The 13,834-nt window shown below is 38.2% G+C and overlaps 1 protein-coding gene across 2 annotated transcripts in view; it reads left to right on the forward strand.

Moving 5' to 3' along the window:
* JAG2 (jagged canonical Notch ligand 2) overlaps positions 1-13,834 on the forward strand; it is a 100,483-nt gene that overhangs the window by 35,802 nt on the left and 50,847 nt on the right. For both annotated transcript variants that reach the window (XM_067554946.1, XM_067554945.1), the window contains exons 4-5: positions 7,184-7,438; positions 8,910-8,970. In XM_067554946.1, the coding sequence (XP_067411047.1) occupies positions 7,184-7,438; positions 8,910-8,970 (316 nt within the window). The remainder of the gene's footprint in view (positions 1-7,183; positions 7,439-8,909; positions 8,971-13,834) is intronic.

A 13,834-nucleotide genomic window follows, 5' to 3' on the forward strand; every position in this document is an offset into this window, starting at 1 on the left:
AACAGGACAAACATGGTCATTCAAGTAAAAAGTGTTAATGTCAAGACGTAACACTGTATTATAGATGGATGCCTTCCTAAACGAGACTTAAAGCATAGGTTCTAATTAACCTTGGGAAATACGATGAAGTTAAGATTTTAGAGTAAACGCTCTAAGGCTTATTACAAACCTTTTTGCTCTAGTAACAGATTTTTAATATTTTACAACTTGTTGCTATATAATATAACAGAGCAAAAGCATTTTAGCTGCATTAAAGAATGTAGTTACAAATCAAAATAGTGGTTTGATAACTTTATATCTGGGAGACCTGTAGTGGGGTAGCTGGCTTGCCAGTGTGAACCTGACCAAAGCTGAGGTTTAGCTGAGGTTAGTCCTGCTTTGAGCAGTGGGTTGGACTAGATGACCTCCTGAGGTCCCTTCCAACTCTGATTCTATGAAACAATTGTCCGTTTCAGATACCAAACACTGAATTTTGTCTGGCACTAGTATCATTCCAGAAAGTCCTCAAAATTGGGTATATTTTGAGTGATTGGATGCTAAATTGTTTTGTGCTAAACAGACATAATCTGCTCTGTTCTTTTGGATTGGCTCTTGCGAACTTGAAACTACTAAGAATCCAGCAGGTAATGGCCCTAATAGCAGTCCACACCAATATATTTAGGAGCATAATTAGATGTTGAATTTTTTAACATCCTTAGCAGCTGTAATATGTTCTCAAAGAACCTTACAAATATGAACTTCTCTATAAGAAATATCTTTGTTAAATTCTGGCAGAACTATGTTTCTTATAGAATTGAAAAATGAAATCAAGCTGATTTTAAAACTTTATATTTTGTGCTGCTATCACTTAGACCTGTGCTACTGATCTGTACTAACACCACAGTTTCTTAAAACTCACTGTCCCCTCCAGGTTCCAGAGATGACAGTTGGAATGGAAGGGGAGAGTTGCAGCCTGAGTGGGTTCAGCTCACCTCTGTCTCTTGACCATTGTTTTGTGCAAAGGGGGGAATTCAACAGCCACATAAAGGCAGCATCTACTTGTAAAAACTTGAGAAGATGTATTTAAAACTTTAGAAGGAATTGAACTAGCAGCCTGAAGTAAAAGCTTCACACTAGCATACTCAAATTACATAGCGCTATCTGGTCAATCTCATCAGAGGTGGAGAAGGAAAGAGGACTGTCCCTTGAGCATGCATGGAGGCCTCTGCTTTCAGAGGGGGAGATGTGGTGTCACATCTAGCACATTTGGTTTGTCTTTTTAAAGACGTTTATTAACATGGGCTGATGAACCTTCGGTGTTTCAGTGACATTTTTGTAATTTAGAAATATTTGGCAGTCTGAAAGGCATATTATAAAGTTTCAATCTCTCGCACATTCAAAGCTTAAAATGGCTTTGATTTTTAAAGGAAGCTTGGTGAAGGTGTAATCAGTTTTGGTATTTTAGGCCTGAGGGAATAGCTAATGTTTTACAGCCTTGTAAAAAGCAGATACAGGACCATTTATTCTAATAATTGTCATTGAATCTAGAAAAACACTTGTGGATTGAGTGATGGTCCGTAAGCATTTATTTGGCCAATCGATCAGTGATGGATTTGCATAACCTATAGAAAACCACAGAATTGTCAGATTACTGTCTGCAGCTCTAAAGGAAGTGATAATGTGTAGGCACACAAGTGCAGTTGAGCGGAGTAAATTTCTTTCATTCTTGGGTGTATGTAATTGGTTGGACTGGCATCCAATACCTGAAAACAAAACCTTAAATCTAAATTTAGGAAGTCTTGATCCATCCCATAACCTTAAGACACCAATAGAACAAAATACCTGATTTGCAAGGTGAAAGTTGCTTTGTCCTATTTATCATTCCTTTAGTAGTGACTTGTCATTCCGTCATGTTTAATTTAGGCTTGCTATTTTAGAGTTCTGGGAAAGGCTGTTTAACACTGGAGTTTTTAAAGAGCCCTATATATAAGTCTGTGACAGAATGGAAGGACACTTCCTTGTCCCCACACAAAGGGTGAATTCAAGCTTTACCTCCCTGCACAGGTTCTCCCTATACAGGTAGGGGAAGGCTTTAATATGGAAGTAAATGAAACTAGAATTAATCCCTTGTGTGCTCAGGCGAAAACACCTATACCCTGAAGAGAATGACTATGGAAATAAAAGCTCCCCACCCAGGTGCTGAAAATGGGGTGAACCCCAGGTTTCAGAGATCTGTATATATGTTTGTGGTAACCTGTCTCAATTTTTTAGTTAAAACTTGCTCTAATTGATATGTTACTTCTAAATTGCCACCATTTATAAGATTCCCTTCTACTGTAACAGGGGTGAGTTGCAAAGTGGCCACCCTGACACTCTCCAGAAACCTTTTGCTTCCATCAGGAAGGAGGTTTGCAGCTGCAGTTAATGATGTGGCAAAGAGACACTATTTTATTAGAAGGCCAAAACTACCAGATTTTTTTTTTTTTTTCAACCATCCCATCTCCTTTTTTGTGCCTTGTTTCTCTTCTGCTTCCTCTCAAATTTTCCTAGCCCAATATCTTGTTAAAAAGATTGATGCTCCAAAGATCTGCTGTGAGCAGCATTACTTTACTTGTGATTTGGGAGAAAGAAAATGAATGTTTTGAGGTTGTTCAGGGGGGTTTTTTGGTTCCCTTTCTGGGGCAAAGGGACAAATTGTGGACATAAAACCAATGAAAAGGTCTAGCGTCTCTCCTTTCAGACATAATAGGCTCTGCTGCTCACTTTCCAGCTGTCATCTGATTTAGGCCACGTCTGTATGTATGGCGTTGCTTATTGAAAAAGCGGCACTTCTGCAGCGCGTCTGGTGAAGATGCTCTTTGCCAACAGGAGAGAGCTCTTCCATCAGCATAAAAAAAACTTACCTCCATGAGCAGCAGAAGCTATGTTGGCAGGAGAGGTTCTCCTGCTGACATAACGCTGAGCACAGGAGCACTTATGTCCGTGTAACTGTGTCATTCAGGATGGAATATTCACACCCCTGAGTGACAGACAAATTTTGCCAACATAGGCTGTGATGTAGACAGCCTCGGTCTTGTCTACACGGGGACATTCAGGATAACTAATCCAAATTAGCTAAAGGTGTGAATTAGAAATTTAAACTGCATTAATTGTGTGCACCCTCTCATGCAGAAATATAGTGGCCTTAATTCAGTAAACCTTTTATCATACAAGTCCTCCTACAAAGGGATTTAATGCAATTTAACTAATCCATTTCTAATTCACACCATTAGTTAATTTGGATTAAACTTCATGAGTGGCCTCAAAGAGACAAACGTTTAGATATCCTCCCTTCCTACTCTTAGGAAGGAAAGAAAAGGATTCTGTCTTGGCTCAGCATAACCCAGCATAGACCATTGGGAAAGCAGGCTAGTGTCTACTTGGCAAAAGTGCTTGCAATTTCGTTACCTGCCAGCCTACTACTTGTGGGTCCTGGTTTATCTCCTTCTTTACTGCAAGTTTCTGGGAAGAGTGATAGACTCACATTCACTTTCCTCTCTTACATTCTTTATCCCACTTAGAATAAGATGAGTCATGAAATGTAAGAAGGCTACAGAGGCAAACACTGGCTGTTGTCCTTCAAAGGAGGATTTGGAGGACTGCAAGGTCTCAGTCAGAGCCTGTGGAAACTGTTCAGCAGAGGCTAATTTCTCTAGAACCTACTTTCTGATACAGCAGAACAGTATTGAAATGAACAGCAGGTTTCTGGGTATCTATTTCCGTGCAGATGATGAGTAGGTGGTGCTTTTGTTAATGTAAAACCTGTAACAAAGGCAGATGTAGTGCTAAGCAGGGAAATCCTTCTTCTGTTTTGTTTTAGTTTTTTGAGTAGGTAGAATCTGTGGCACAGCTACCAGTTTCAAATATAGCTATGGCATCTCTGGCTAAGCCATCTTCTTCAGGGGATTCTTTTCCCAAAGATCAGGTGGACTGTGAGGTATTATAATAACTCAGAAGAAACAAAAAGCATCATCTGCTATCATGCAAGCCTCTCTGCCATCTTCTTTATTTCCAAGGAAACAGGCTTGTGGGAAAACTGATGGCTAATCATGGAAAAAAGTCAAATTACTACTGAGTAAAGTGCCCCTTGTGTCTCTCTCTAGTACACACTTCCTTTAAGTGGTAAGACTTGCAGCAAGATAAGTTTAAGTACCCTGCAAATACCCCTATCTGAGAACTAGGAGAAATCCATTTTTCCAAATTCACAGAAATGAGGTTTGATAGGCTGCCCTGGAGAACCTTTAGATAAGGACATATACTAAACTTTAAAAGACAATTGCTTCCTTTCCTTAAGAATAAAGTGGTAGTAAGAGTCTCTAAAATCCAAGATCCTCCTTTTGAGCTTTTAGTCAGATTCTCAGTCTCTACTAGAAGGAGATTTAGGTCTTGCAGAGGAAGAGAGCCATGTCAATGTTCTTCCACCACTCTTCCTTTTGATAGGTTAACTCCTGATTACATATTGCAGCCCCTGTTTTAAAACGCACATGGGATTTAGGGACAGTCTTTATCTTAGTCTTGAAGTAGAATATGACCATGATGATGCTGGAAGTCTGAGAGCTGATTAACAACTTTTTTCCTCCCTTCCCCCAGCTTACATCCTCCACTTGGTCTAGAGCCAATTCCTTGATTTATTTATCTAGGCTTCTAAATAATCTCTGTCAGACAGGAGCTCTAGGAAGAATGCCCAAAAATGAAAAAAATTCCACGATGGTTGTAACTTATTCTAAAAGAAGGCAAAATGGGGATTCATGAGAAGAAGGTTCTGCGTGGAAATGCTTTAATCAACTCTTGCAGAAATAAACAATATTTTAATGCCTTAACTAGATCTAATGAATGTGCTAATCAGCTCACAGATGTTTAATGATATTTCATTACCAAAACTTAGAGAAAAGAGGACAAAAGAACCCACATATAAGGACTTATGGGCATGTCCTTAAAGAACAGCAATAGGCAGATTTTTGAACTCATAACTTCAGTTTTAAATACAAGCCAGTCTGAACAGACTGCAAAAATAGCTTTCTTGTGTGGATTTTTTAACCAGATATCTTCCTGCTTTCTAGTATCACTTCTGACTTTTTAAATATTTACTGGGCAGGAGGATTTGGGGCTAGGTGGTAGGCACACTTCCTGCTGAAACTTGAGCACCTTGTCATGCTTGAATTAAATTTACATAATTCTTATGTGAATTCTTTAATTTTTTAAGGGAAGATATAGATAGCATACACTAATGACAGAACTTAAAAAAAAATGCTAGCAAATGGTTTGGGTGGTTTTTTTTTTTTTTTTTTTGGCAGGACTTCAGATATACAATGTACTTCCGTAGACTTTTTTCTTTAATGTTTGACTTTTATTCAAAAAATGTTTACTTGACCTCCAGTCACACTGAAGTCATCTAGTCTTTACAGAGGAGGTATAGCTATGGCAACAGACATACAAGAGGCCCCATACTGTCATGGTGTGCCTAGCTATGATCAGGGCAAGAAGGGTCACTGGTCTCGTGTTCAATTTCTAAGACTGCCAACAAGACTGTTATTCTAATTATATGATTGGTCTATTAGTGATTGGTTAGACAACACAAACTAACTTTGCATAGGGCGCTGAAATCATGCAGTAGTAACTTAGTGTCATTCACTACCAACCTGGCCTTGGCTAGATTTGAACCATAGACCTGAAGATGGGACTTGATATTTCCAGGAGGAAACTGTCGACTCCTTTTAGCTTTCCTTTTGTGCTTTTTTAATTATTATTTATTTGAAACGTTTGGTGTTCAAAGAAAACAAATGCTAAAGTACCTTTATTTGGCATCTTTTGTTATGGTGTAGAAAGTCAGTATATATGACCACTTCAGGGGTTGTTATAACTTCTTCACAGGTGTGTAAGAAGTTATGTGCAATTCTAGATTAATTTCAATAAGTAATCTAGAAAAGTCATAGTACCATGTGGTTAGCATTTCACTTGAGGATTTTATATACATAACATTTGGAGCAGGCGAAGTGATGCCTATAATTGTTTCTAAACCCTGAATGGTAGCTAAAGCTCTCTTCTAGAGACTGAATTCCTGACACTTTTGTATTGCTTATGAAAATGATTTCCCAGCATTGAAAAGCTAAGTCTTCTAACTATGAAATAAGTATGGGGTAGCAGTTCTTTAACCCTGTCATATAACCCTCTTATCAGGTGAGACTACTTAAAGCTTCATATCCAGTCAGTCCTTTAATTCACTGTGATTGCCTGCTGCCATGTTTCATTTTTTTTTTTTTTTTTTTTAGAAGGGCATTTTTGAGAGAATAATATGGTAGTTACACAATGGTGAAATTTAATTATACTGAAAAAAATTAAGTGATAAAATAATCATGAATATTCCATAAATTGTTATGTTTACTCTTTGTAATTTTAGATGTCTTACTTCCAAATGACACATACAGTCTCACTTTGGCACTTTTTTTAAGTCCTAGTTTTTAAATTTTGGAGGGTGGTACCGTGGGGTGGATGAGCTTTTTACATACATAAAACAGGATTTATTGAGGGATACAGTTGTATGTAGGTCTATTTAGAGCAGTGGCTCTCAACCCATGAGGCCTTTTGCAGCCCAATCAGTGCATACAGCTGCAGCCCATATGACATTATTAAGGCCATACAGGCCCACGTGGCCTGCATAACACAGAGAGCTGCATATGCAGCCCCCAATGGTAAATAGGTAGAGAACCACTGATTTAGAGCAACCTGGCTGAGCATACTGGTTGGGGTTTTTGTTTTTTGTTTTTAATTACACACACCAGAGAAACCCCTATTCCAACATCCTACTTACTGGATATATGCAGATTTTGCAATTTTTAAGAATAAAAAAGAACAGAGCCTCATATAAAGATAAACATGGTTGTCACTGTGGGGGTTCAGTGTATTTTGATGCACTGACAAAAAGCCATTTTCTATTGATTGTTCCATTTCTTAATGTTTCCTTTGGGCCATTTTTTAAAATTCCTATAACTAACCTTGCAAGACAGAGTAAAATAAATTTAGGTTTAGTAGCCCCTTAACAACTTAAGGTTTTTTTTGTACTGATGGTCTTTTTAACCAGTTAATACAGAAAAAAAGTATTATTTTTTGCATTTATGTGGTATCAGGCCTGCAATATATTAGGGTTTTTGTTTTCTCTTTAAAAAAGATGAAGAGCTGTTAATAGAGAGAGTGTCGTATGCTGGTATGATCAACCCAGAGGATCGGTGGAAGACCTTACCATTTAAGGGACATGTAGCTCATTTTGAAGTGCAAATAAGAGTGAAATGTGATGAGAATTACTACAGCACGCGGTGCAATAAATTTTGTGGACCTCGTAATGACTTTGTTGGTCACTACACATGTGATCAATATGGAAACAAAGCCTGCATGGAAGGTTGGATGGGAGAAGAATGTAAACAAGGTAATATTTTGCTTACCATTTTACATAATTTTTATTGAAATTAGAAGGGATGTTGATGCGAGATCTCTTTTTAGCATGCTGCACCAACTATATTGCCATGTGCACTAGCACCACATGAATGTATTTACTTTGTTGTTAGAACTGGGCAAATAATGGATTTTTCAGTTTGCTAGCAATTCCAAAAAAATCATTGAGTTGAACTGTAAGCTAAATCAGTCGTTCTTACTCTTTTCCTGTCCCAATTCCCATTCACTATCACTATGAATGACTGAATTGCCACTACGAATGCAAGCACTATTTTGTTGCTGGTTGCTTTTTCATTTTGCTTTTTAAAAAAATAAATAAATAAATCTGACTTCTAGTAAAAGTGACGTGAGTAGGTGACCAGATGTTCTGATTTTTTTGGGGGAGTCCTGATATTCGGGTTTTGTCTTGTATAGGCACCTATTGCCCCCTGCTCTCCCTCCCACCCCCTGTCCTGATTTTTCACTGTTGCTATCTGGTCACCCGTGGCTCTTGGCAGAATTTGATAGAGGGATCCTGTTGCTGTTGAGAGCACTTGTCAGACTACCTATCAAAGTAGGAGGTCTTAAACCAGTGAATTAGATATCCTTTTAATTTAAACTGAAGTTACTGATTACCTTTGTTCAATGAGCCATCTTTTAAGATAAAATGATGTATTATAGCTTTTTAACAGCTTTAAAAAATGAAGATGGTTTTAATAAAATTTTACAGTACCAGATTCTGCAATACTGTATATATTTTCCAGTCCTGGAAAAAGTCTTTGTAACTCTATTTGAAAGTGAGATTAAACTTTAAACAACTTTATATATACAAAGCTGAAAGCTTTTTGATGTCTGTTAATGTTACCAGGAGTTCAAGTGCGGTCCTTCTTAAATGTACCCAGAATCTTCAGTTTAGTCCCACAGCATTTTTCCTCCTACCTTTCAGTGAATGAGCACTAAAATTGTTTTTGTTTTTCCACTTTTGACAAAGTGATGAGTGAACAAAAGTTTAGAGTTATCTTAGCCAATATTTGTATATATTTTTGAAGGTATATTGGTCTTCAGTTCAATATTAGGTATCTTATTTTAAAAGGTTGAGTAACTTTAAAAAGTGGCTGAGAAGTGGCATGTAAACAAATCAAATTAATTGGTATAACATTAAAAATTTAATCCTTGTTTGTAGATCCATGCTGACAAGATGCCACCTCAGGTGGTTTTATACAAACTTTAATAGAGTTGATTTAATGAAACAGCTAGCTTGAAGAACTAGATGTTTTTAAATAGTTGTGATTATTGATGTCTGTGTAAGAATTAATTGGAAGGACAACTGTATTAGGAATGAGCAATGAATAAGATACTCCATTATGAAGCTGCTTTAATTGCTGGACTAGGAGCTAATGTTTCTGTATTAACTAGAGTCCTACTGCCTATACTAACTGAAGTCTAAACCTTTTTTCTATTCACAGCTGTATGTAAACAAGGATGTGATTTACTCCATGGGGGTTGCAGTGTACCTGGGGAATGCAAGTAAGTATATGTACTTGGCTGTTTTAGTGTGAGGGAAGAACACTGGCTTTCCAATATTTTGCTTTTAGCAGAGATTTTAACAATTAGGCAGTATACATAAAATAAAAATTTGCTAGATGGTTGTAGATAGAATATAACCCATATCTATGCAATATGAAGTTACATTTATTTCAGACTGAGTTTCATAGAACTTGTTACTTTCAGAGGTTGTCTGCTTCTGTGTTTATGTGACTGACTGAAGGGATTTGGAAAAAAACAGCTGGGATTAAATGAGGCACTTCAAACAAGAACCAGCACTTTATTATATTTAAAGATCACCTGCAATAGTGAAAATTTATTAGAACTTGCACGAATGTTGAATATTTCTGAGTCTTCCATAAATATCATCCATCTTTGTGGTACAGATCTTCTGAAAAAATAGCATCTTTCATTTCAGTTGATTTTTATTTATTTTTTAAAGAATGGGTTGGTATGACTAGATGGTCCTTTCCCAACTCCAGCACAGAATGTACATTCTGGATTACGACCAAACTCAACCCTTTTCTTGAGGTGATATTTTTCAGTTGAGATAACACTAAAAAAACACAGCCTATGCATTCTACCCCAAACCAGGCCTGTTCTTAGGGTTTCCTTGCAGGTCTAAGGTATGTCCCAGACCTGAATTCCCTCTGGGTTGAACCACTTAACTCCACCCTGAAAATAAAGGGAAGGTGAATAAGTAGCAGCCGCCACAGTGAACACAAATTGGTCAATACTTCCATTCAGAAGTTCTAACATCTGCTAACAGGGTGGGTCAAGAGAGAAACAGTGCTACCCTATTGCAGCTAGCTTTGTAAATATATTTGTCCCACGTCTTCAAAACTTGCCACTTGCAAGTTACTTGAAATTTTTTGACCAAAGCATAAGCATCAGTCCATTCTCCTGTAATTATGTACTACTTGCCAACTTATCAAAACACTGAGTTCCCTATTAATTAGACCCATTCTTTATTTGCTAAGAAAGTATCTTTTAGCTCTCAACAGAAAAGTCTTGGCTGTCAGGTGTTAGTTCCTGTTTTGTGGAATACAAAGAAGAAAAAGTTGGGGGTTAGTTTTTCTTTTTCTTCTCCCCCTTGTGGCTGGAGGGGTGCTAATAGGCCACTTACCTTGAATGGTCCCTAGAAATATGTGCTAGCTATCTATGCTAAGCAATCTGTTCCACCTTGTATTTAGCTGTGACACTCTGAGTTCTTTTCCCAGACCTGAAGAAGAGCTCTGTATAAGCTCGAAAATCTCTTTTCCCAGCTCTCCCAAACAGAAGTTGGCCCAATAAAAGATATTTACTCACTTATCTTGTCTCTCTAATATCCTGGGACAAACACAGCTACAATATTACTGCATACAATATTGTTATAAAATGCATTTATGACTTCACTGCCACCAGTTTAGACTGTGGCTCTGACTTGGGCAAATGACGGTAAGCTTAGATCAGGAAAGTTCCCCAATGTGGAAATGGTTAAGGAAAAATAACTGGGCATTTACTTTCCTGAATTTTAGTTCAGGTGGCTTGGGCATCTTAGGAAACGTATAGGTGTCCAGGTAGTGCCATAGGATCTCTTTTGCCTGGGATAGTAGGATGTGAGAAGGCATCTAATGGAATACTAATTAAGATGAAAAGACTGCACAAACTTAGGCAAAGCGAGTTCTTTACAAGGGGGGGGAGGGGGAGAACTAGTCAGATAACCATGTATGAGAGTAGTGTAAGTATCCTCATCTTGCTGAAAGAAATAAAGGGTAACAGGAAGGTGTAGGAGAGTGCAAGAAAACTGATTTGAAAGCTTCAAAGGGGAGAACACCTAAGACACTAAAGATTAGGTTGAGGCTCCCAATAAACTGGATGGCATTTTGGGGTGCTTTTTAAAGGGGTAGCCTTAAAACTAAAGGAGTGAACCCTATTACATATCCCCTCATGAAGTTTCTAAAGGACATAAAGAGCTGTTTCCTTAATGTTTGCTAGTCATATGGCCATTCTAATATACTCCAGTTGAGTTACATTTCAGAAAAGTAGAGTCCCAGATTTTTTTTTTAAGGGCTCTGACTGGAGGCCCTTCCCACTACTCTATTCTATCTAGTTGGATTCCCTCCTATATATTCAAGAAGTTTAAACAGCTGCCTCTCTTCTGCTGGAAGAGAAGGTAGTGGAGGAAAGTCTAGATGCAAAAATACTCCAGATGGATTGTATTCCACCTGCCAGATTCTTGACAGATGTGAAAAGACACCTATGGTCTCAATAGGAAGTGGCAAGCAACACTGATTTGGTTGACTTAATGTACCCTCTACACACATGCACGTAATTTGAAAGCTGCTTATGTCTACTTTAAGATGAGGTATGATGTGGAGCTATCAAATGGTGTCATTACCATAGAAATGAAGTTAAACAATGACACCATCAACCCATTAAAATGACCACTTGGAAATATTTGCATTTGTTTGTTAGTTTCATGACTCTATGTATTATTTCAAGACACAAAATTGGATTTCTTCTGTGACCTCAAAGCATCATCATAAACTAAAAGAATAAAACAGAATCTAATAATACATTTGATCAGGTATCCTTGAAATGTAATAAGACTGTGACGTTTCTAGTCATCATTATTATTGTCATCTTATTCATCATTATGATCTGTGTTGAGTGTGTGGGTTACCAGTCTTCATTGCATTGGAATGCACATAGTTCAGTGCAGGGAAGAGTGTTCTGACTACAGACAGTTGAATGTGCAGTGACTCCTCATGGTACAGGCACAGAGAAAGTCTTGAAGAAGCTCAGATGTCATGGGGCCCTTGAAGAATACAGGAAGTAGTTCATCATCCACACTCTTCCATCTATGGTGCAGTGGTGATCCAATATCTGATTTACCTGTGTGTGAAGATATCAAAATCTTTGTTTGCCAAGATGCTTTTTTGATGTGCTCTTCAAAACTATCCTTGCCTGGTGGGAGTGTGGCCAGTGACTTGTCCTTTTTGATGACTAGGCTCAAGCAATTCAGATTTCTATGGGTCGTCTTTTCTTTTCTGCTCTGGTCATACAACACTGCTACCAATTTTACTTGTTGCAGAAATGACAGCTTGTCCGTTACCCTCTCCCAGTTTTGCAAGATTTCTGAGGCAGTAAGCTTTGTGTTGACAACATTCAACGCAGATTTTTTCACCCTATGACCAAATAGGGATGACAGTCACATCCTGTTAACACTTGTGCAGCAGGAAGTATGTTGCAGAAGTCAGGAGTGAGTGCTTCGTAAGTTGCATGGACTGTGTGAAATGGATGCTCGTCAATAGTGCCTGTTTCAATCCATTTTTATCTACACGTTCCATTTTTGGAAACTGGTGAACAGCAAGGGCCAAAATGTGTATCAGGTGACCTAATTACTTTGGTTCCTTTAATAGAAGGGGGCCCAAAAGCCATAATGGCACATAGAGCATGCAGAAACATCCTTGTGTCCACTTCCTCTTGAGTACAGTGGTGGACTTCTTCAACACTTCTGCTGGTAATGGACTTTGCTATTTCACCAGTGGTAAAGCCTCCAACTAGAAAGAGTGTTTGGTTGGGTATGCTCCTACAATCTCAGGTGCATTTAAACCATGTATTCAGGGAGAAATTTTATAAGGGACTCCTTGTTGGATGCCATGTTTAGGAACTCTTTCCATGGAGGCACAGGGCGTCTACCAATCACCTGGCATTTCTTGCATCCGCCTTTAGATCCTGTCTGGCATGGTCTGTCTGCAGTTTTCAGAGTTACTGTTATTGTCGAAGACTTCAATTACAGAATTAGCTTTGTCAAATCCTTTTAGGACCTGCCTCAAGTACTCAGCAGCCAGTTAATCAAATGTGTGAAATTTGTCTCCGGCCATCATTTATATGATAGCGAGGGAGTCTCTGATTTACATCATGGTTTCTTTGTTGCATGCTTTTACCTCATGGATTCTTTCAATTTAAGCTTCCAACTGATGCCCTAATTCAGTTTTGTCTGTTTATTTTTCTCATGTTCCATCCGTATGAAAGAGGGACATAGGCACAGGTCTTACTGGGTGACTAAGACAGTTGGTACTGAAACTTCATCTCGGCATTTTGCTGAGGACAGGGTTCTGCGGAAGACAATTTTTGGTCCTATCGCTGTTGTGATTGTCCCTATCTTGCCAGGCTTAAATTTGGTTGTTTTTGCCATGTCAACAAATGTGACACCAGGTTTCTTAACTTGTCTGAAGGAGCTACGTGTCCCATTAGAATCAAGTGCACCTCTTTTAACTCTCTATTCTTCACCAACATCTGCTATTTTAGTAGAGACACTTGTACATCTGATATCCCAGGCAGTCCAGTAAATATGTTGATGATAAGCACCTTTTGGCTGTGATTCAGGATCAAATGGGTTTGTCATATTGTTGATGACGTGGCTGGTAAGAGCTATAACATGCTTTTCATTCCTCTTTCAGTACAAAGTTAAGGACTTGTTTAGCCACTTTTTTTCTCTGAGATTTTGCATATTCATAATATGAGGCTGTGCATTGTCATTTCTAACACTAATGCTGACCTGTGCATAAGCATCACTGAATTAAAAAGCTAGTTTCTAGAATATTTCAAAGGCTAATCCTGCATGCATAGGCAGCTACAAACTAAAACTTTTTTTACCAGGCAGACTAGATGCTACATTGTATATACAGAAGCTTTGCATTAGGAATTCACATAAGCTTATATCTTCCCATTATGTAGTACAAACTAGGGGCATGCAATCTACTGCTACTCATGCACAATCTGCAGTGTGAGATTGATCAGGTCAGCAAATTTCACTTGACAACATAGAAAGTATTTTCCCTTGTGAAATACTTTGACA

The sequence above is a fragment of the Emydura macquarii genome, unplaced genomic scaffold (assembly GCF_026122565.2).
Source record: "Emydura macquarii macquarii isolate MOO-44397 ecotype Brisbane River unplaced genomic scaffold, CSIRO-AGI_Emac_v2 contig_1551, whole genome shotgun sequence".
Lineage (NCBI taxonomy): Eukaryota > Metazoa > Chordata > Testudines > Chelidae > Emydura > Emydura macquarii.